Genomic DNA, 24,008 nt, shown 5'->3' with positions numbered 1-24,008 from the left:
AAAGACAAAGAGTCTGGTTTTGTCAGGAGCAAAGACAGGAGGTCTTGAATGTTTTGTGGATGCAGATCATGCAGGGGAACTGAGCAGTCGTAAGTCAACCTCTGGCATAGTTGTGATGTGGCACGGGTCATGCATTGACTGGAGCAGCAAGAAACAAAACATGGTGGCTGACATAACGACCAAACCTTTGTGTGAGGAGAAATTTGGCAAACTGGTGACAAGGCTTGGAATGAGCCAAAGTCTGATTGAATAAAGTTCTAGCTAAATGTACAGAGATGTTCTGGAATGTACTGTAATGTACTGAGATGTAATATGGATCTGTATGATGCAATGTATTGAAATGTATACCTTTGTATTGTAGAAATTTATTGCTGAAATGGAAAAGTTATAGATGCAATGGAAAGTATTTGCAGTCTTAATGGGAAAAAAAGGGGGGTATGTTGGGCTGTGACCCATGGGCATTACTGTCTCTAGTTGTTTTCCATAAAGCCTGCAAGTTTGGAGAAGTAACTGTTATCTCTTGGCCTGAGAGTGAGCAGACATCCAAGGCCAGTGGTTGTCATGGTAACGTGAGATAGCAACTGGGAAAGTTCTAACAGAGTCTGTAAGTTGTGTCTTCTGAATATTGCCTCTGAACTGTGAGGCTGGTCTTCTGTGTATTGCCTCTGAACTGAGAGGTTCTCTTCTGTATTTACCTTTGGAGAGAGATGTACCAGAAGGGGGGTGACTGAAGAAACTCTACATGTATTTACTCTTAAGCCTTTGGCCATAATGTCTTAATAAACATGCTCTAATGCTCTGAAGAAGTTTCTTGCTCAACTTAACTCCAACGTAATGTATGCTGTTTCACGCAACAACGCACACGCATCAACATTCCAAAGGCAGCACCCCTGCGATACTGGCCGCCTTTAACATCAGAAGCCTCATCCTGCCAGTGGAGGCTGGCCCCCTAGGACAAGCGGGATGCTGCCCTACCAACCGCAGGCAGCCCCCATCTGCTTGCCTTCTTTTGTACTTGCACAACCAATCAGGAGGCTGCTCTGCCTGCCCTTGGCTCTGACTCCACCAATTGTTGGTTTTCCTCCCCTCTGCCCTAGGAGCCAACACTCCTACACTACCCAGTGCCTGCTCACCAGCACAGGCAGCACAGGAGGCAGGAGTCGAGCGAGAGGGGATGGCATGTGTAATTCCAGAGGGCTACCCCCTACCCCTTTAAGGCTCTCAGGAAGGGGGCGAAGCCTGGAAGGGGTGGTCTCGCCCAAGTGGGATATAAGTCAGGGACAGCCAATGTGGCGCCTGTTGGGCTGGTGACCAGTGGGCATTACTGTCTCTAGTAGTTTTCCATGAAGTCTGCAAGTTTGAAGACGTAACTGTGGTTAAGGGGTGAGTTATGGCTTTGCCAGTCTGGGAACGGACAGTGAAGGCCGTTGCTATGGTAGCCATCTGATAACAGCTGGGAAAGTTGTAACAGAGTCTATGTGAGTTGTTGCTCTTCTGAATTATGCCTCTGAGCTGAGAGGCTGTGTTTTGTGTTTATCTATGGAGAGAGATGTACCAGAAGGGGGGTGAGAAGAATCTCTACATGTATTTACTCTTAAGCCTGTTGGCCCTAATGTCTTAATAAAGACTCTTAACATGCTCTGAGGATGTTTCTTGCTCAACTTAACTCCAACGTAATGTATGCTGTTTCACACAACAACGCACACAAGCCAACAGCGCCTTCCGACAGCGGACACAGCCAGTGTCGCCCTGCAGAAGTTGCTGGACTGCAGCTAGTGGTGCCTATTGGGACCGGTAGGGCGGAAGGCAGGCTGCCCACAGAGTAGGTGGAGCCAGAGCCAATGACAGGCAGAGCCAGCTAATTCCAGTTTTCTCCCCATCCTCCTCCCTGCTGAGTTCCACAAGGGCAACACTGAGACTCAGGAAGAGGAAGCCGACAGGTGCTGTCACCCCCCGCCCCTCCAGACGGGATATAAGTAAGGCAGGCAGGTTGAGGGTAGGCTGATCTTGGTGGGGCAGTGCCCCACTTGCACTAATGGATTAGCCTCCACTGACTATAGCCTAGCAAGCATGGCCAGTGGATGATGGGACTTGTAGTCCAACAACGTCTGGTGGGCACTAAGCTGGCTCCCCGTTATAGATGGCCTCGGCTTGACTCCAGGCCTTATTGGGACAAATTGTCTGCTTGGAACTATCCTCAGTCATGCTGCAGGACTCTGCAGTCACCCCCCTGGCCAACCTCAGGCAACCATCGTGCCCTGTGGGCTCCCCCTAGTGGTCAGGACAGAGCACCCCTTATTGCTAGGGAGGCTGCAGGAGGGTCCCGTTGGGTTAAACTGTACAGAGACAAGGCATTCGATACCACTGGCATGGTCTGATGCCCAGTTCTACCACCACACAAATCACAGGTCCCACAGGAGTACTGTCCTCAGTGGCTGCTTCTCCTTAATCTGGGGATTTCCATCCCCTGGAGACTTGCCCAATCCAAGGCTTGTACGTCTTCAAGGAACAGCGCTTGTCGTGAAAACGAGTCGCTGGATTTTTATTTACTTATTTATTTACTTACCATGTTTATCTAAGGCTGCCCAATCATATCGGTCTCTGGCAGCTTACAAATGACACAATACATGTAAAATAGGGCAAAATACATAGCACTCTTGGAACTGGGAAAATGCTACAAGAAAAGGTAATATAGTATTAATCTCACTCCTACACACAAGAGTCTCTTTTTCAGTAGTTAGATTCCAACTAAGTGTTATGCAGACCAGACCCACTGAACGTAATGGGCCTAAGCTAGCCATGTCTTAATTGCAATGGGTCTACACTGAGTAGGACCAGTATTGGATAAAACCCAGTGTATTCCTTTCATGCATTTTCCAACTGCTGTTTTTGAGCTTCACAGCCCTAAATAGGGATGGATGAGAATTTCAATTCATTTCGCATTTCAAGCAGAATTTATCAAATTTGCAATTTCCGAAAAAATTCTCAACCTAGTGACAAAAAGGGGGGGGGACACATGGCTATGACCATCATGAAGGGACCCTGCCACTACACGACTGCACAGTACCATATAATGTTGTGCTTCCCATCTGTTTAAGGACAAGAGGACTGACAGGACATAGGAGTCGGGATGGAAAGTTCTGACAATTTCTTTCCATTTCGGTTCATTTCTCCTGATATGATGCATTTTTATATGTTATTTTCACTGTCCATCCTGGCTGGTGAAAGCCAGTCCAGACTGGGGTGGGGCTGGCTGAGTGGGTCCAGGATGTGGTGAGCGCGTCTCTCTGCGACGGATGGGTGCCTGCTGCCTTTAAAACAAGCAGTAGTGCATCCACTCCTGAAAAAGCACACCCTAGTAGACCCTCCGGAGCAGTTGCAGGAGCGCCTGGAAGGTCCGGACAACCTGGACTCATTCCACTCTGGATTCAGGCATGGTTCTGTACCAGAGCTTGGAAAAGTTACTTTTTTGAACTACAATTCCCATCAGCCCCAGCCAGCATGGCCACTGGATTGGGCTGATGGGAGTTGTAGTTCAAAAAAGTAACTTTTCCAAGCTCTGTCTGTACCCAAATCAGCCTTGGTTGCCCTGATGGATGACCTGTATCAGGAGCAGCAGTAGAGGAATTCATCTCTGCTCCTACTGCTTCATCCTTTCAGTGGCTTTTCATATCATTGACAACAAGAAAGATGTAGTCATCTGGGGTCACAGCGGGGCAGGGTGGGGTTAGGGATGGGTGAGAATTTCAATTCAACTCACATTTCAAGCAGAATTTATCAAATTTGCAATTTCCGAAACAATATCAGAACCGAAACACAGCCATCCTTTGAAATTCGCATTTATTACAATTTTGGGGTGCGGTTCGCCAATTAAACAGCCATAAACATTAGGAATTATGAGGCAAAGCCTCGAGGCCAACGGGCATAAATTCAAGGCTGATCTCAGCCCTGGCAAATTCCCACTTAAAGAATTAAACCGTGACACCCAGGACCCTCTCTAACCTGAGCTTACTCCGATGACCAAGCGTGAAAATATGGCGTATTCATAGGCACGGACCACAGCAGAACAACCCAGGATGAGAGATGCGAAGATGGAATAAATGTTATTCAGTACCAAGGCACCTTTCCTGAAAAGAGAGTGAAAAAGAAGTAGCATAGATATGGCATTGCAATACACAGGAAAAGCCTGCTGGATCAGGCCAGTGGCCAATCTCATCCAGCATCCTGTTCTCACAGTGGCCAACCAGATGCCCCTATGGTAAGCCCCCCAAGGAAGGACTGAGCACAAGCACTCTTTCCCGCCTACGGTTCCCAGCAAACAGTTTTCAGGCCCTGCATACTGCCTCTGACCGTGGCTGCAGAGCATAATCATCACGGCTATGATCCACTAATGACCAGAGTAGCATCAAACAAGTCTGTCCTGCAACCGTAGGGCCACGCTGGAGCCAAAACGGTTCCTCACCTGCTGCCGTAGCACCTATTCTGTCCCAGGATGGGTAGCTCCCCCACGGACATACCTGCCGCATCTATCCACCATGGGACTGACCAACAGAGATCCAATTAGGCCTCCGAGCGAGAAGGTTGAATTGGTTAGACTGTAGAGGAGGGTGAGTAAGCTCGCTTCAATGGTGATCTTCTTCTTTTGAAGGGTGCTGTTGTGAAAGACTTGGACGAGCTGGGGGGGAACAAATAATCGGCATGAGAAGCATTCCGCATTAGATGGCGGCAGAATGAAGTTTGCAACCGAGTGTAAGCTTGGCAAGGTGCTCCAGCGACAATCCTTCCTGGCCTTCCCCTAGCGAGCACCTCTGTATTCTCACATTATGGCCTGGTTGGTTCACCAGGAGCTGGGGAGCAGGATGGCCAGCTCCTTGTGAGACTCCCTGTCCGGGCGGGGAAGGGGCTTCTGCAGACTCTGTCAGCCCCTCTCCTCCATAGGCTCCTGGGACTCACTTGATTCCTGTCCCTGGAGAACTGCAGCCTGTTGTGGAGTGTGATGCCCCTGTACATATAATACTGTAAATATGGTAAGTGCGGGTTTATTAGAGTATATGTGGTAAGTAGACTGAGTGAGAGGGGGAGTACATGGGTTGGAATGTTGAAGAATGTTGTATGATGATTGACTGAGCGTCTGAGTGTCTGAAGGTACAAATGAGAAGATGACAGTTGTGAGGGCTTGGTTGGTTGGAGTTCTGCTGAGAGGGTTTTTTGGAGAGGGTTGTTGGGTGGATTGGATTTAGGCAGGTAGTGAGGCAGGTTATTTATGACTAAGAAATATAAAGAGTAACACATATTATGAAACCGCATGCTTGTTGACTGAACCTTTAAGTAATCTTGTTATTCCGTGTGTAAATAAATAAATAGTTCTTGATTTACCAAAACACCTGATCCTTCCCCGGGGTTTCACAGGAGGGTGGGCAGGGCATATACCAAGGTTGGGAAACAGTATCAATGGTGGCAGCGGTGAAGAGATACTGTAACATCATCAGGTATCCAAAACAACCCAGGGCTGTATTCTTTATAGGCACAAAGATACAGGGGGGTTGTGGCCTGTAAGTGCACCCAGACACAATGTAGCAATAAGCCAGCAGGAGACTAAGGCACAGTCTCAAGGCAATATTGTTTACAGGGAGTGTCTGGTGGTGCTGCCTAGCAGTGGGATCTTGAGAGATCTGTGCTAGGGCCGGTGAGAGAACCGTTAAGAGACCAGGATGCTGAGGTGTGATCGTGACAGGTGGTGACCATGGGAGGGGTCCTGACAAGGAGCCACAAGGTTGAGACAGTCAGCCCCGCCCTGGAAAGCAACTGCACGAGCTTCGCCACAGCAGGATGCCCTGTTCTCGCTAGACTCCTGAGGAAGTGAAAGACTTCTCAGCAATAGCACCAACATTAAACAACACCAAGGCAGCCTCCAGGGCCAGTCCAAAGCCAGAGTCCAAATAAGCAGAGCCTACAGGCAAGAGATTAGGTCACAGCAGTCCAAAGATCAGGGTCCAAGCAATCCGTGGGCAAGCAGAGAAGCTGAGAGGCAGGACCATCCATGATCAGGTCTGGCGTCAACAGGAGATAGCAAACTCGATGGGTGCATAGACATTGTTCCAGCAGCTCTGCCAGCCTAGCACTGAGGTTTTTGACCTTGAGCTGCTAGAACCACACCCCCAACCTCAGCTGACTCCCATTGGCTTCAGCCAGACCTTTACTCCCGAGGAGAACCTGCCTGCAATCGGGCACTTCTCTAAAGGGGCCAGGTCTCCATGTGGTGTATGAGGAGATGCTGCTCCACGAGCTAGAGGGAGCCCCAGCTGACGAATCGTCAAGGCCCCAACTGACAAAACGTCAAGGCGAGTTAAGCAGCAGAGCTAGTTCGGCAGCAGGGCGAGGAGGCCAGGGCCCCCCACTCTGCCCGTCTGTTCCCTGACCTCAACTAAACTGCAGTTTCCAACCCATTAACATAATAAACCTTAAACAAAACTACGCAGGTAAGAAGCCAGCAGGGGTGTGGGGGCTTTCCAGTGTTTTGCACTGCCTGCAGCATGTACGACTATCTGCCTGTTAGACAGAAGTCATGGGTGTGCTCTCGGTGCAATGAGCTCCTGGCTCTCCGGGAATGACTTCATTTCCTTGAGGCCAAGGTGGCTGGCTTGGAAAAGCTGAGAGAGGCAGAGAGGTGTGTGGAGGAGGCCTTCAGGGACGTTATAGCTGTGTCCCACTCCAAGGATGATAGCTCTTCTATCATGGAGAACAATGGTTTCGGGGAAGGAGAGCATTCAGCTGAGGAAGAGGGAAATGATCCCTTAGAAGGGACCCATTCCTTGGGGGATGAGCAGCTATCCTCTCGTGCCAAGGATATATCTCCGGGGGGTGGAGGGATCCTTGTAGTGGGCGATTCGATCATTAGGTACATAGACAGTGGGGTGTGTGATGGGCGTGCAGACTGCAAGGTGATTTGCCTGCCTGTTGCGAAGGTTGCGGATATTGCCCGTTGTTAAGATAGTTTGGTAGCCAGTGCTGGGAAGGAGTCAGTAGTCGTGGTGCATGTTGGCACCAATGACATGGGGAAATGCAGCCGTGAGGTCCTGGAAGCAAAATTTAGGTTGCTAGGTAGGATGCTGAAAGCCAGGACCTCCAAGGTGGCTTTCTCTGAAATGCTACCGGTTCCACGCGCAGGACCAGCCAGACAGGCACAGCTTTGCAGTCTCAATGCGTGGATGAGATGATGGTGTCAGATGGAAGGGTTTGGATTTGTTAGGCACTGGGGAACATTTTGGGACAAGCCAGGCCTGTACAAAAGGGACGGGCTCCACTTGAACCAGAATGGAACCAGACTGCTGGCACTTAAAATTAAAAAGGTGGCAGAGCAGCTTTTAAACTGACTGAGGGGGGAAACCCAACAGAAGCTGAGGAAGGTCCGGTTCGGAATAAACCTCCCCCCTGGGATAAAGACCAAAGAAATGATTACATTTTAAAAGGGGTAGGCCTAGAAGTAGGCATTGTGAGAGCAGGGGCACAGGATATAAATTCAGAAGGGCAAAATTACCACAGGCCAAACCACAAGTGCCAAAGACACTTGAAGAGAGACACTGCTTACAAGTGCCTGTACGCTAATGCTAGGAGCCTCCGAACCAAGATGGGAGAACTGGAGTGCTTGGTCTTAGAGAAGAGCATTGATATAGTGAGCATAACGGAGACCTGGTAGAATCGAGAAAACCAGTGGGATACGGTTATCCCTGGATATACACTATATCGGAAGGACAGGGAAGGACGTATTGGTGGCGGAGTCGCTCTATACGTGAAAGAAGGCATTGAATCCAGCAAGCTCGAAACCCCCAAAGAGGTGGACTCCTCCACAGAATCGTTGTGGGTGGTGATACCATGCCCCAGGAGGGATTTAATACTGGGAACGATCTATCGTCCCCCTGATCAAAATGCTCAGGGAGACCTTGAGATGAGATATGAAATTGAGGAAGCATCCAAACTAGGAAATGTGGTAGTAATGGGTGACTTCAACTACCTGGACATAGACTGGCCGCATATGTGTTCCAGTCATGACAAAAAAGCAAAATTTCTAGATATTGGTCATGGAACCGACCAGAGGGATGGCAACCCTGGACTTAATCCTCAGTGGGGACCGGGACCTGGTGCAAGATGTACGTGTCGTTGAACCAACTGGGAGCAGTGACCATAGTGCTATTAAATTAAACATACATGTAAATGGCCAATTGCCAAGAAAATCCAACACGGTCACATTTGACTTCAAAAGAGGAAACTTCACAAAAATGAGGGGATTGGTAAAAAGAAAGCTGAAAAACAAAGTCCAGAGGGTCACATCACTAAAAAATGCTTGGAAGTTGTTTAAAAACACTATATTAGAAGCTGATAAACAACCTGATGTTACTAAGAAAGTAGCAAAATATTGTGTGGCGGCCATTGTCTGTAGAAAACAAATGATAAACTAGAGATATAATTAACTTGCAATTTTTTAATGTTTTAGCTTTACTTGTTTTAAATCTTTTAAATGAATTTTACTGTATGAATTATGCCATATGTTTGAATTAGTCTATTTTCCAGTCTAGTGTCTTTTACTTTTGTACGTTTTCCTCTTGTATTGGTCTTTGACCGTAATAAACAGTATTCATTCATTATATTAGAAGCTCAGGCCCAGGATGAGACTCAGGAACCAGACCAGTGGTTGAAAGCAATTCAGTTTTTATTAAGGTAATATCCAAACAGAGACTGCGCCTTCTCATGAAGCAACACAGAGTTACAGGTCCTGCGACGTAAAAGAGAGTTGACAGAGCAAGGAACTGCTTTCCCGTCTGTCTCTTAAGAAGGGGGCAAACGGGCGCGGAGCCTTTCGCTCCTCCTTACCGGACCCTCAGTCACCACCCTCCGTCCCCCCCTCCTTTCTTGTCTTTTCAACTGTCTTTGAGTACGCGGCGACGGGGGAAGCAAGGGCCCCTCCTCTTCTGAAGTCTCCGACTCCGGTATGGGGGAAAGGGGGGGCAGGCTTTGAACTTTCTTGCGGCTTTTCTGTCTTGGGCAGCCCTCCCTCTTCCCCCGTCTGTTCTGAGCTTCGGAGCAGAGGAGGCGTGGGAACTTCCAGGGGAGACTCTGCAACTGTAAAGTCTTCAAGGTCCCCGTTGCTAGGTAACTCTATCTCTGGAATTTCCTCTGCTTCGTCTTCGCTCCACTCAGGCGAAGTGGCCCCCTCCCTTCTCTCCAGTTCTTGTGAATCCCATTGATCTAAATCCCCGGGACCCCAACCCTGCGTCCCGACATCATCCCCTCTCCCAGGCTGTGCTCCCCCCCCCGACTGGCTTGGGGCGATGGGGAAAACGTTGGTGAAAAAGTTTTACCAAATCTGGAGCATGCACATCAGTTTCAGCTTCCCAAGATCTATCTGCTGGTCCATAACCCTTCCAGTGAATCAAATACTGCAATTTGTTGCACCTTATTCTGGAGTCCAGGATTTCCTCAACTTCAAACTCAGTCTGCTCATTTACAAGGAGTGGAGCCCCTGGAAGCTCCTCTGGCCGTAAATCACTGGGAGAGGCTGCTTTCGTTAGCAGAGATCGATGAAACACAGGGTGCATTTAAACGTGTCTGGTAACTTCAGTCGGTACGCCACGGGATTAATTTGAGCCTCTATTTCAAAAGGCCCCACCCTCTTGTCTTGCAATTTCCTACATTTGCCTGGCATCTGAAGGAAACGGGTGGACAGCCATACCTGGTCTCCTGGTTGGAGGGGGGGGGCCCTCCTGTGCAGATCAGCAACTCTCTTGTACTCCCTCTTGGCTTCGTTTAGCTGCTGTTTCAACGTCTGTTGCGCAGCCTGTAATTCCTTCAAAAAGTCTCCTGCAGTGGGCACCAACACCCCTTCTGAGCTGCTTGGGAAGGCTTTAGGATGAAATCCATAATTAGCGAAAAATGGGGTTTGCTTAGTGCTGGAGTGTAAGGAGTTGTTATAGGCAAACTCTGCAAAATGCAAATATGACACCCAGTCAGTCTGTTGGTAGGACACGTAACAACGTAAATATCTTTCCAAAACAACGTTCAGGCATTCCGTCTGACCGTCTGTCTGGGGATGATGAGCTGAAGAGAGTTTTAGCTCCGTCTGCAGCTGTTTCCGCATGGCTCTCCAAAACTTAGCTGTGAACTGAGTTCCTCGATCTGAGACTATACTGTTTGGCAGTCCATGCAACCGGTAGATTTCTTTGATGAATAACTTGGCTGTCTCTTTTGCCTCTAAGGCCCCTGAACAAGGAAGAAAATGCGCCATTTTGGTGAGTAAATCTACCACTACTAGGATGGCCGTCATTCCTTGTGACTTTGGTAGATCAGTTATAAAATCCATGGAAAGGTCCTTCCAGGGCTCGTTTGGGACAGGTAGCAGTTGTAACAGCCCTGCTGGTTTTCCTGTTTGTGTTTTTGCTCGCATACAGAACAGGATTTTACGTAGTCTTCAATATCCCGATGCATTTTAGGCCACCAAAAGTCCTTGGCCACGTTCTGAATGGTTTTGTAAATACCAAAGTGCCCCGCAGTGATGGAGTCATGGCATTGACATAGGACTCTGAGTCTTAATTCCCCTTCTGGCACATACCTGGCTGCTTTAAACCATAACCATCTCGCCAGTGGAAACTTACTTCAGGGTCTTGATCCTGTCCCGCCTCCTGAATATATTGTTGCATGCCTGCATCTTCCTGCTGGGCCCTTTTGAGTTCTTCTTCCCATGAAGGCTGACATGATCCCAACGTTAATTTCTCTGGTGGGATCACGTACTGAGGCTGGTCCTCGGACTCGCTTCCTTTGAATTGTGGCTGTCTGGATAAGGCATCTGCTCTCTGGTTTTTGGCTTGGGCATGATAAGTAATCTTGAAGTTGAACCTAGTGAAGAACTGGGACCATCTTATCTGTCTCTGGTTCAGCTTTCTGGCTGTTTGTAGGCTTTCTAGGTTCTTGTGGTCGGAGCGCACTTCGATCTGATGCGAGGCCCCCTCCAAATATTGTCTCCAGTTCTCAAAAGAATCCTTGATGGCTAGTAGCTCTTTCTCCCATACTGTATAGTTTTTCTCTGCCGGCTTTAACTTTCTAGAGAAGTACGCGCAGGGGTGCAGCTCCTTCCCTTCTTGATCTAATTGAAGAAGGACCCCCCCCCGATGGCAAAATCCGAAGCATCTGCTTCCACGACGAAAGGGCGGGTTGGATCGGCAAAGCGCAGAATGGGCTCAGTAGCGAATCTTCTTTTCAGCTCCTCAAAGGCATTTGTAGCGTTCTCTGTCCATTGAAATTTCTTCTTTCCCCTTAAACAGTCAGTCAGAGGAGCTGTTAATTTGGAAAACCCTAGGATAAACTTTCTGTAATAATTGGCAAACCCAAGAAAACGTTGTACATCCTTTTTGGTAACAGGTTGGCCCCAATCCAATATACAACTCACTTTCCCTGGGTCCATCTCCACTCCCCCCGCTGAGATTCGGTACCCAAGGAAGTCCAAAGACTTGAGGTCAAATCCACATTTCTCTAGCTTAGCATACAGATGATTCTCTCTCAGTCTCCTCAACACAGTTTTCACATGCTGATCATGATCTTCTTGATTTGTTGAGAACACCAGGATATCGTCTAAGTAACAAATTACATACGTGTCCAACAGGTCTCTAAACACGTCGTTCATGAACTTTTGGAACACGCCTGGGCTCCCCGAAAGTCCAAACGGCATGACCAAATATTCAAACTGTCCGTAAGAAGTCAGAAATCCTGTTTTCCATTCATGTCCCTCCTTCATCCTGATCAGATTGTATGCTCCTCTTAAGTCTAGCTTCGTGAAGATTTTTGCTGAGCGCAGTTGGTCTAGCAGCTCTGAAATCAGGGGTAGTGGGTAACTGTTAGGGATGGTGATCTGATTCAATGCACGATAGTCGTTACAAGGCCTGAGCTCCCCTCCCTTCTTCTTCACAAACAACAGGGGCGCTCCAGCGGGGAACTGTGAGGGACGTATGAATCCTCGCTTCAGGTTCTTTTCCAGAAATTCCTTCAGGGCCTCCCTCTCAGTCTCTGTGAGAGAGTAAATTCTTCCCGATGGAATGCTGGCTCCTGGCACGAGATCAATCGCACAGTCGTAAGGGCGGTGGGGGGGGTAAAGTCTCTGCCTCTTTTTCATCAAATACATCTTTGAATTCCTTATACTTCAAGGGGAGGAACACTTGCTCGATCTCTTGCACCGCCCCCGCTAAGGTGTTCTTGATTCCTTCTGGTTGACAGTTTTCCTGACAATACTGAGAGGTGAACCACACCACCGCCTCTTTACAACTTATTTTGAGTTCGTGCTTGGCTAGCCAGGGCATTCCCAGAATCACCTCAAAGTTCGAGAGATCTGACACGTACAACGAAATTATTTATTTTATTTTTATTATTTCAATTTATATACCGCCCTTAGCAGAATAGCTCTCAGGGCGGTGAACAAACAAGAAATGAACTCTTCATGCCCAGGAATTTGAAGTTTCAATTCTTCCGTGGCTTGTGTCACTCCTCCTGACTTCAGGGGTCTCCCATCGATGGTCTCCACAGATAGGGGAGCGTCCAGTTTCCACCTAGAAATTCCGTAACCCTTGGCTAACTTTGCATCAATAAAATTTGTGGAGGCCCCACTGTCAATTAGTGCAGTAGAATTAAACACCACTCCTTGGGAAGTTGTAATCCGAATAGGTAGGACCAACACTCCTTTAGAGGGAAGTTGGATCATTGGAGGGCCTTTATACAACGCTGCCCCCAGTCCACCGGCCTGCACGTGAACTGGGTGTTTTAGTTTCCCGACGGCTCTGCTTTCCCCCCTTTCAGTCCACAGTCTCTGGCCACATGACCCGGTTTAGAACAATAGAAGCATAGGCGTTCTCGACGTCGTCTCTCTTTTTCTTCTTCTGACAGTCTTGGCCTAGCCCCTCCCTGTCCCTCGGTTGCATTACCTGTCGTTCCTGAAGTGGAAAGGGCCTTGCTGCGGGATGCCGAGGCTGAATATCTCGGGACCTCCTGCTTCTTTTCCAGGCGCCTTCCTTCCAGCCGGTGATCAATTTGCAGGCACAGCCAGATTAGCCCTGGCAGGTCAGTGGGGGTGGTGGTCCTGGCCAGCTCATCCAGGATTTCAGCATTTAGTCCACTCCGGTACATAAACATCCAGGCTGCATTATTATAACCAGTTTCCTGGGACAAAAGTTTAAAAGCATTAGTGTATTCGGAAACAGTCCCTTTTGCTTGTTTCAGAGCGCCTAGCTGCCGCGCTACTGTTTCAGCTCTTTGCGGGTCTTGAAACATCTCGGTCATTTCTTGTATAAATCCTCTGTATCTTCCTAGGAGGGCATCCTTTCTCACCAGATACGGAGTCACCCATTTTGCAGCTTCTCCCTCCAGGAGGCTGATCACGAAAGCCACTTTAGCCCCATCACCCGGAAATTCTGCATTCCTGACATCCAAGTATAACTCACATTGAGCCACGAAGGTTGCCAACTGATCACTCTGTCCCGCATACTTTGGGGGCAGTCCAATGGGAACCTTTACCGCAGCGGCTGGAGGGGCTGCCCGCATCCAATCAATCGTGGTGTTCAAGGCCTGATTATCCGTTTTCAGCGCCTTGACTGCTGCCAGCAAGGTTTGAACGTCCGTCTGCAACTCAGCCACATTAGTCCTCAAAAGTCTCACTTCTTCCATCTCAGAAGTGGGATTCGTTCCCCCCGCCGCTCCCTTTGACATCTTGTCCCGGTCAAGTGGAGAGAGCGTTGAGGGTGATTTAGGTGGCTCTGTCAAGCTGTCAGGCCCAGGATGAGACTCAGGAACCAGACCAGTGGTTGAAAGCAATTCAGTTTTTATTAAGGTAATATCCAAACAGAGACTGCGCCTTCTCATGAAGCAACACAGAGTTACAGGTTCTGCGACGTAAAAGAGAGTTGACAGAGCAAGGAACTGCTTTCCCGTCTGTCTCTTAAGAAGGGGGCAAACGGGCGCGGAGCCTTTCGCTCCTCCTTACCGGACCCTCAGTCACCACCCTCCGTCCCCCCCTCCTTTCTTGTCTTTTCAACTGTCTTTGAGTACGCGGCGACGGGGGAAGCATGGGCCCCTCCTCTTCTGAAGTCTCCGACTCCGGTATGGGGGAAAGGGGGGGCAGGCTTTGAACTTTCTTGCGGCTTTTCTGTCTTGGGCAGCCCTCCCTCTTCCCCCGTCTGTTCTGAGCTTCGGAGCAGAGGAGGCGTGGGAACTTCCAGGGGAGACTCTGCAACTGTAAAGCCTTCAAGGTCCCCGTTGCTAGGTAACTCTATCTCTGGAATTTCCTCTGCTTCGTCTTCGCTCCACTCGGGCGAAGTGGCCCCCTCCCTTCTCTCCAGTTCTTGTGAATCCCATTGATCTAAATCCCCGGGACCCCAACCCTGTGTCCCGACAACTGGAGTGCATACCGCAGATCAGAAAAGGTACCGCCAGGGCCAAGAAGATGCCAGCATGGTTAATGAGCAAAGTCAAGGAAGCTCTTAGAGGCAAAAATGTTGAGCTCTAGTCCTGCCCAGGCAAGGCAGAATTAGCTTGCTGCACAGGACACAGAGGTTTACAGCCAAAACAGTTCCAGTAAGGCGGCAAACAGGAATGAAGAACTCCGACACAGTCCAGCTTCGTGCCAGTAACAGAAATCTTTATCAACGTGCAGTTAACAATTACAAATACATTCACCAACATTACATGCTCCTACTATCCCCCCACACAGCCTGGCTCTCTAGGCTTCTAATTTATAGCCAGTAGATTAGATCAGTTGCAGCTGTGTGTCCTTGACTAATTGCATAGCTTTTAACCCATTCCCAACATGGGGAATGACTCAGCTTAAACATGAGCCAACAGCCCCCACCTCATTCCACATGTTGGGTGTTGCTGTTGCTCCGCAATTCTTGTTTTACATTTTTACATAATTTTGTTTTACATTTCATTTTACATTTACATTTAGTTTTAGAACACATATGTAATACAGTTGTATACATACAGTCTCAGTTCCAATTGAGTTACATTTTCATATTTGATATTCATTTAATTATTCATTCATTAAACATTAACGTCAGTTTATTACATGTCTTGGTCAGCATTTATGTTATGTAACTTATCTCGCCAATCTCTACCCCCATCCAGCATTGCAAACCATTCTTGAAAATCCTGCTCGGTCCAGTCATCTTCCCCATTCTGACACTTTGCTGGTGTTTTGTGTTCCTGTTTTACTTTTACAGTCGTCACTTTAAATCTCTCTGGAGGATGCCCCAGATTAGCTCTTTTTGATCTCCTTGGTATGGGTGTAGGTTCAACTATTGGTACTTCTGGGCTTTCTGTTTGTGCTATGTTTTGTTCTATCTCTTCAACATTCTGACATTCATCTGTTCTTTCCTCTGCCTCTTGTTTAATTTCAGTTTCTGCAATTTCTACAATTCCCCCTCCCCTCTCTTCCTGGGGATCAGGTTTAACGTTTATTTCCTGTTGCTCATCTTGTGTGCTATCTATGTTTATTTCTACATGTTGTGTACTGTCTTTCCAGTCTTGCTCCTGTGTTTTAACACTTCTACACACATGTAAACATTTTTCTTTCATTAACCAGACTCTGTGATATGCTCCCTCAAAGCCGAGATAGTAACCCTTTAACGCTCTTGGACCTTGTTTGCCTTTACGTTGAGGCTTGGGAATATGTGCCCAACATATTGCTCCAAATTTCTTTACATGATTGAGATAAGGCTTTCTGTTAAACATCTTTTCATAAGGTGTACAATCCACAGTACTTTTATATACCCAACAGAAAATTAGCATAAATTGCACATTCACCCCAGAAATCCCTGGTAAGTTTGGAGTCTGCTAACATTGCTCTCAGTGTCCTGTAAAAATCTATGATATCTCTCTGCAACACCGTCCTGATGTGGCGCAAAAGGAGCTGTTAATTCGTGTTTTATTCCTTTTCTGTACAGATATTTTTGCAGAGTTGAGGAGAGAAATTCCCCTCCTCTATCCGACCTGAGTGTAGCTATCCTGGTTTTGAATCTCGCCTCTACCCATTCCACAAAATGCTGTAACTTCCCAGCGGCTTGTGCTTTGTTATTCAATAGGTAAACAAAAGCGTATCTTGAATAGTCTTCGACCAACACAAAATAAAATTTTGCATTTCCTTTTGACTGTTTAAAGGGACCGGCCAGATCCATGTGGATTAACTGAAATGGCCTTTGCGTGCTAATTAGCCTTTCTTTGTGTATGGGAGCTGCAGTTGATTTCCATTCACTGCAAACATCACAGTCCTCATACTGCTTACAAGGTTCAAACTGTAAGTCTGCACTATGATTCATTGTTTTTAGTAGAGTAGCATAACTTACATGTCCCAATCTTCTATGATACAAATGTATACATTTTTCATGCTTTTGTTTGTTTCTTACTGTGTTTACACATTGTGGGGCTTCATCATTTACTATGAACAAGGCTTCTTTGAACTTTCCTATCACACAAATCTTATTCCCTTTAGCTATTGTGCATTTCCCTTTGTCAAAGTGAACAACATAATTCATAGCATTTAACTTGGCTACTGACATAATATTTCTGTCCATACTGGGAACATAAAGCACATTTGTAACTAGCGTTTTTAAACATTTTAAATATATTACTCCTACCCCTTTTACTTCGCGACAGCTTCCATCCGCCAAATAAACATTCTGGTTCTTTGTTGGGGTCAGGATTTTAAACTGTTTTTCATTATTTACTAGAAAATGACTTGCTCCCGAGTCTACAGCCCAGGATGTGCTTTGCAGTTCATTGTCCTTGTCTTTAGTGCCAACGACATGCACTTTAAACGGGTCTTTCTCGCTTTGTTGCAATCTTCTTTTCGTCTCTGCCTGGCATTGTCTGCGTAGATGAGTTGTGGAGCCGCATCTGTAGCAACGTTTCACTCCATAGGCCTTCGGTCCTTGCGCATTCCGCTCTGGGTTTTCTTTGTTGCTCTGTTTACTTTTCTCTTGTCAGCGTTCTGCTTCTTGAAGTAGTTTGTTTGTGATGTACGTCATGCTGAGGTCCGCGTCCGGAACACTTTCTAATGCACTTATCATTCCTTCCCAGGAATCATTTAGAGTAGACAGCGTAATATATGCCATCTGTTCCTGTGTATGCTGCATGTCCATTTCTTGCAGGTTGGCAAACAAACGTTGTAAGTTCTGTAAATGCCTCTGCATGGACTCTCCCTCTTTGTAACGGGTCTGGTACAGTCTTTTAGCAAGTAAAACTTTAGAGCCTGCAGTTTTTCTCACATGTACAGCACGTAAAACATTCCAAACTTCCTTTGCTGTGTTTAAGCCACTGACATGTATTAACTGTTCATTCTCCAGAGCTAGGATAAGCAGAGCTTTAGCTTTCTCTGCTGCTCTTATCCACTCTGCCGGTGGGGCTGCTGGGGGGTCTTCTGCAACAGTGTGCCAGACGCCCTCCTTCACCAGCAGCATTTCAGTCTTTACCTTCCAGTAGGAGTAGTTGGTGCTCCCCAGCCTCTCCAAGGGATAAGACGCGCTTCCAAACGCTGCCATCCTTTTCACCCTTCTTGGCTATTCAGTTCTTTTGCACTTTCTAATTCTCTGCCTGTTGCACAACCTCACAGGATCGTTGTGTCAGCTGCAATGACTGGGCCCATAACCCTTTGTTGAGCTCTAGTCTGCACAGGCAAGGCAGAATTAGCTTGCTGCACAGGACACAGAGGTTTACAGCCAAAACAGTTCCAGTAAGGCGGCAAACAGGAATGAAGAACTCCGACACAGTCCAGCTTCGTGCCAGTAACAGAAATCTTTATCAACGTGCAGTTAACAATTACAAATACATTCACCAACATTACATGCTCCTACTATCCCCCCACACAGCCTGGCTCTCTAGGCTTCTAATTTATAGCCAGTAGATTAGATCAGTTGCAGCTGTGTGTCCTTGACTAATTGCATAGCTTTTAACCCATTCCCAACATGGGGAATGACTCAGCTTAAACATGAGCCAACAAAAAAGTCTTCCTTCAGAAAATGGAAGTCTTGTCCGAATGAAGAAAATAAAAAAGAACACAAACTCTGGCAAAAGAAATGCAAGAAGACAATAAGGGATGCTAAAAAAGAATTTGAGGAGCACATTGCTAAGAACATAAAAACCAACAACAAAAAATTCTATAAATACATTCAAAGCAGAAGACCATCTAGGGAGGCGATTGGACCCTTGGATGATAAGGGAGTCAAAGGTGTACTAAAGAACGATAAGGAGATTGCAGAGAAGCGAAATGAATTCTTTGCATCTGTCTTCACAGTGGAAGATATAGGGCAGATCCCTGAACCTGAACTAATATTTGCAGGAAGGGATTCTGAGGAACTCAGACAAATAGTGGTAACGAGAGAGGAAGTTCTAGGCTTAATGGACAATATAAAAACTGACAAATCACCGGGCCCGGATGACATCCATCCGAGAGTTTTCAAAGAACTCAAATGTGAAATTGCTGATCTGCTAACTAAAATATGTAACTTGTCCCTCGGGTCCTCCTCCGTGCCTGAGGACTGGAAATTGGCAAATGTCATGCCAATATTCAAAAAGGGATCCAGCGGGGATCCCGGAATTACAGGCCAGTTAGCTTAACTTCTGTCCCTGGCAAACTGGTAGAAAGTATTATTAAAGCTAGATTAACTAAGCACATAGAAGAACAAGCCTTGCTGAAGCAGAGCCAGCATGGCTTCTGCAAGGGAAAGTCCTGTCTCAGTAACCTATTAGAATTCTTTGAGAGTGTCAACAAGCATATAGATAGAGGTGATCCAGTGGATATAGTGTACTTAGACTTTCAAAAAGCGTTTGACAAGGTACCTCACCAAAGACTTCTGAGGAAGCTTAGCAGTCATGGAATAAGAGGAGAGGTCCTCTTGTGGATAATAATAATAATAAAAAATAATAAAACTTTATTTTTACCCCGCCCTTTTCCAATAGGATTCAGAGCGGCTTACAACTAAAAACAACATCGTTAAAACATACAGAATATATTATTAAAAAAGAATTAAACTATCAGGGAAAGTTAAAAACTACAAAATATAGGTTAAAACAGCGAACAATTTAAAATAATAAAACCATATAATATGATCACCAAGCCTATAAGACATTAATCCTGGTCGTTCTCTGTCCCAAATGCCCGCTGAAATAAAACAGTCTTTACTTGTCGACGAAAAGACGGCAAGGAGGGAGCTGATCGTACCTCACTCGGGAGGAAGTTCCATAACCTAGGGGCGACCACTGAAAAGGCCCTATCTCGTGTCCGTGTCAAATATGCTTGCGAAGGTGTAGGGAGCACAAGAAGGGCCTCACCTAAAGATCTCAAGTCCCGGGCTGGTTCATGTAGGGAGATACGATCTGTCAAATAGTCTGGACCTGAGCCATATAGGGCTTTGTAGGTCAAAACCAGCACTTTGAATTGTGATCGGAAACAAATTGGCAGCCAGTGGAGCTGTTGTAACAGGGGAGTTGTATGGTCCCTGTAACCAGCTCCAGTTAGTACTCTGGCTGCAGCTCTTTGTACCAATTTAAGTTTCTGAACAGTCTTCAAAGGCAGCCCCACGTAGAGTGCGTTACAATAGTCTAAACGGGATGTAACCAAGACATGCATCACCCATGCATGCATTGGTTAAGAAGCAGAAAGCAGAGAGTAGGAATAAATGGACAGTTCTCCCAATGGAGGGCTGTAGAAAGTGGAGTCCCTCAAGGATCGGTATTGGGACCTGTACTTTTCAACTTGTTCATTAATGACCTAGAATTAGGAGTGAGCAGTCAAGTGGCCAAGTTTGCTGACGACACTAAATTGTTCAGAGTTGTTAAAACAAAAAGGGATTGCGAAGAGCTCCAAAAAGACCTCTCCAAACTGAGTGAATGGGCAGAAAAATGGCAAATGCAATTCAGTATAAACAAGTGTAAAATCATGCATATTGGAGCAAAAAATCCTAATTTCACATATACGCTCATGGGGTCTGAACTGGCGGTGACCGACCAGGAGAGAGACCTCGGGGTTGTAGTGGACAGCACGATGAAAATGTCGACCCAGTGTGCGGCAGCTGTGAAAAAGGCAAATTCCATGCTCGGGATAATTAGGAAAGGTATTGAAAATAAAACAGCCAATATCATAATGCCATTGTATAAATCTATGGTGCGGCCGCATTTGGAATACTGTGTACAGTTCTGGTCGACTCATCTCAAAAAGGATATTATAGAGTTGGAAAAGGTTCAGAAGAGGGCAACCAGAATGATCAAGGGGATGGAGCGACTCCCTTACGAGGAAAGGTTGCAGGATTTGGGGCTTTTTAGTTTAGAGAAAAGGCGGGTCAGAGGAGACATGACAGAAGTGTATAAAATTATGCATGGCATTGAGAAAGTGGATAGAGAAAAGGTTTGCTCCCTCTCTCATAATACTAGAACTCGTGGACATTCAAAGAAGCTGAATGTTGGAAGATTCAGGACAGACAAAAGGAAGTACTTCTTTACTCAGCGCATAGTTAAACTATGGAATTTGCTCCCACAAGATGCAGTAATGGCCACCAGCTTGGATGGCTTTAAAAGAAGATTAGACAAATTTATGGAGGACAGGGCTATCAATAGCTACTAGCCATGATGGCTGTGCTCTGCCACCCTAGTCAGAGGCAGGATGCTTCTGAAAACCAGTTGCCGGAAGCCTCAGGTGGGGAGAGTGTTCTTGCACTCGGGTCCTGCTTGTGGGCTTCCCCCAGGCACCTGGTTGGCCACTGTGAGAACAGGATGCTGGACTAGATGGGCCACTGGCCTGATCCAGCAGGCTCTTCTTATGTTCTTATGTTCTTATGCCTCTTCCTTGGGCTTGGGTCCCATTCAGCCTCGATGTCAGAGGCTGAACTCACTGGCTCCTAACCCCTAGATGGACCCTGACCCAGTGTTGGGGGTCAAAGGCCAGAGCCTCCTGATCTTCCTCTGATGAGGACCTGACACGGCAGCTGCTTCCAGAGAGCAGCTTGTTGTGTGAGCTTTGGTTTGTGGATGGCAGTTGGGTTTGTGGTGAGAGCACACTGTGAATGTATACAGTGTGAATGATATTTTTGTTAATTTATACTTTCATTGTGATCTATTGTGTTGCACTTTTGAGTTTGTATTGACTGCAACTTTGTAATGATATATTACGTATTATTCTGTGCACCCCTTTCAGGGCCTTGGGCAAAAAGCAGTATACAAATAAGACAATGAATGAATGAATGAATGAACAGCAAAGCCAGGGGCATTGGCAGGGGTGTGGCTCCCTCAAATGGGTTCCTCTCTGTGGTCTCCTTGCTCCTCTCCCTCTCATTCATCCCCCCTTCCGCTAGCAGCGCCTGCCGTTCTTGATCTGAATCAGAGTATACAGACGGAATCATGGCAGGGACGTGGCAAGCGCATCAATAACAACACAAGTGTCTAAAAAACAGCTTTTAAAAAATGCTTCTAAAAACAGTTGAAGACTTCTAAGAAACAAGAGGATTTGTGATGGACAGGGTGACAGAGCTCTTGAATTGGGCAAGTTCAAATGTCCAGAATGCACTTAAACATAAAAGCGTAAGAAGAGCTGAGCTGCTGGATCAGATCACTGGCCCATCTAGTCCAGCACCTTGTTTTCTCAGTGGCCGACCAGAAGCCTCTATGAGAAGCCCACAAGCAGGACCTGAAAGCAAGAGCACTCTCCCCTCCTGCAGTCTCCAGCAACTGGGATTCAGAAGCATGATGCCTCCCACCTCCAAGCAAAGCACAGCCCTCCTGGCTAGTAGCCATTGACAGCCTTCTCCTCCATGAATTGTCTAATCCTCTTTAAAAGCCAACCAAATTGGTGGCCATCATTGCCTCTTGTGGGAGCAAATTCCACAGTTTAACTCGCTGCGTAAAGAAGGACTTTCATTTGTCTGTCCTGAATCTTCACTGGAGGTTCAGCAGTTCTAGAGCTATGGCAGAGGGACTTGAATCCCTATCACAAAATATATACAGTCTGGAAGCAGCCTTGCCAAGCAACTTCCACCATCAGGATAGGCAGTTATGATGGGGGAACTATGGCGCTTGGAAGAAGTCAACCTGCCCTGTCCTGGTGGGATAATCTTACCGTAGCAGGGTGGTTAGCCACCCAGAGGTTGTAACCATACTGGAGAGACGATCCGAAGGAAGTAACCAGTGTCACCAGCACAAGCTGCCTTGTCACTGCCTATGGAAAGGGGAGGCACACAGGCTCTTAAATGCACAGGGCAAAACAGGAATGCATACTTTAATAATAATAACAATAACAATAACAATAATATCGTATATAATAAATTATTATTATTATTATAAGTTGATCACTTAGGCTGCAATCTAATACAGTGAGTTCAATGGGGCTTACTCCCAGTTAACAGTGGGTATTGGATTGCTGCCCTGGAGCTCTCTTCTAGACCAGGCCAAGACAATGGGTGGTATACAATGCTAGTCCAAGCAGCATAGAACTAGTGAAGTTAATAGATATGAATAATATCAATTTCTGTGGATATTATAATATAATATATTAATAATATAATATATTAAAATATAGTGGTAGTAGTAGTAGTAGTATTAAGGCACTTTTTTCCAAACTGGAAACTCAAAGCAACTTACAACATTAAAAACAAATATAAAACCGAGAATAAAAACATCCTAAAAGACTTAAACCACATAAAAACCAAATCCAACTTCTCCCCACCTGACTAAAAACAAAGAGAAAGTTACACTCCAAGGCCTGGGTGAATAAACCTGTTTTCTCCCCCACTGGCACCTAAAGACAGACAGTGAGGGTGCCAAGTGTGTCTCCCTGGGGAGAGCATTCCACAAATGGGGAGCCATCGCTGAGGTCTGCTCTCGTGTTGCCGCCTCCGCACCTCCCTCAGAGGGGGCACACAAAGAAGGGCCTCTGATGCGGAATGCAGGGTCTGGGTTGGTTCATGTGGGGAGGGGCGGTCCTTGGGGTCTGGGGTCCTGAGCCGCATAAGGCTTTATAGGTCAAAACCAGCACTTTGAATTTGGCCCAGAAACTAGTTGGTAGTCAGTGCAGCCATGCCAGCATTGGTGTTATGTGCTCAAACCATCTTGTCCCGATGAGCAGTCTGGCTGCTGAACTCTGCACTAGATGCAGTTTCCAAGCCATCTTCAAAGGCAGCCCCACGTATAACACATCGCCGTAACATAACCTAGAGATTATCAGAGCATAGGCAACAGACGTTAAGCAAAATAGTAGTTTATTCAAATGTATGAGTAAAGTAAAGAAAAGAAACTGAAGCACATAATAAAGACAGGTCTGATATTGGGTTGCATTCAGCTAAGTCCTACTCAGAGCAGGCCCACAGAAATGGATATTATTCATATCTATTAACTTCACTACTTCTGTGCTGCTTGGACTAGCATTGTATACCACCCATTGTCTTGGCCTGGTCTAGAAGAGAGCTCCAGGGCAGCAATCCAATACACACTTAGCTGGGAGTAAGCCCCATTGAACTCAATGGAGTTTCCTTCTGAGTAGACTTGTATGCAGCCAAAGTGAGCAACTTATTCTGACAACTTTTGTGCCTCCACAACATCCATTTAGAGCGTGTGGCTCTCCTCAAAGAATTCATTGCTTACCGCATAAAATGCCTCAAAGCAACTTACAAATATTAAAACATACAGAATGCAAACTGTAAAACATCAGAAAGATCAGACAGCATTCTTTACCAAAAGTGCTCATCTTGTGATATTATAAAAGGACAAATCTACACCCCCAGTAAAAGATGAACACTTGTACAGCTTAGAGTTTTTCGATTAAGCAAGCTATACCATTTCCTAAATAAGTACATTACTGGATCTCCTCTGGACCCTGTTTGCATCCTGGAAAACGAATGAACATCAGTTTGTTTCATAAATCTTGCAGGATGGAAAAACTCTGCACTTACCCATTTGCGGGGTTCTGGAGCCTTTGTTCCCTCTTCTGAAGTGCTTTCCAT

General features: G+C 46.5%; 1 protein-coding gene across 1 annotated transcript in view; it reads right to left on the bottom strand.

Moving 5' to 3' along the window:
• LOC133372828 (solute carrier family 2, facilitated glucose transporter member 5-like) overlaps positions 1–24,008 on the bottom strand; it is a 38,831-nt gene extending 14,823 nt beyond the window's left edge. The window contains exons 1-4 of the mRNA XM_061601915.1: positions 23,958–24,008; positions 22,130–22,228; positions 4,518–4,675; positions 4,003–4,127 (exon numbers count right to left, since the gene is read on the bottom strand). Coding sequence (XP_061457899.1) covers positions 4,003–4,127; positions 4,518–4,675; positions 22,130–22,228; positions 23,958–24,008 — 433 coding nt within the window. The remainder of the gene's footprint in view (positions 1–4,002; positions 4,128–4,517; positions 4,676–22,129; positions 22,229–23,957) is intronic.

Source organism: Rhineura floridana, chromosome 18 (genome assembly GCF_030035675.1).
Source record: "Rhineura floridana isolate rRhiFlo1 chromosome 18, rRhiFlo1.hap2, whole genome shotgun sequence".
In the NCBI taxonomy this organism is placed as follows: Eukaryota; Metazoa; Chordata; class Lepidosauria; order Squamata; family Rhineuridae; genus Rhineura; species Rhineura floridana.
This window is presented reverse-complemented; position numbering and strand designations above follow the sequence as displayed.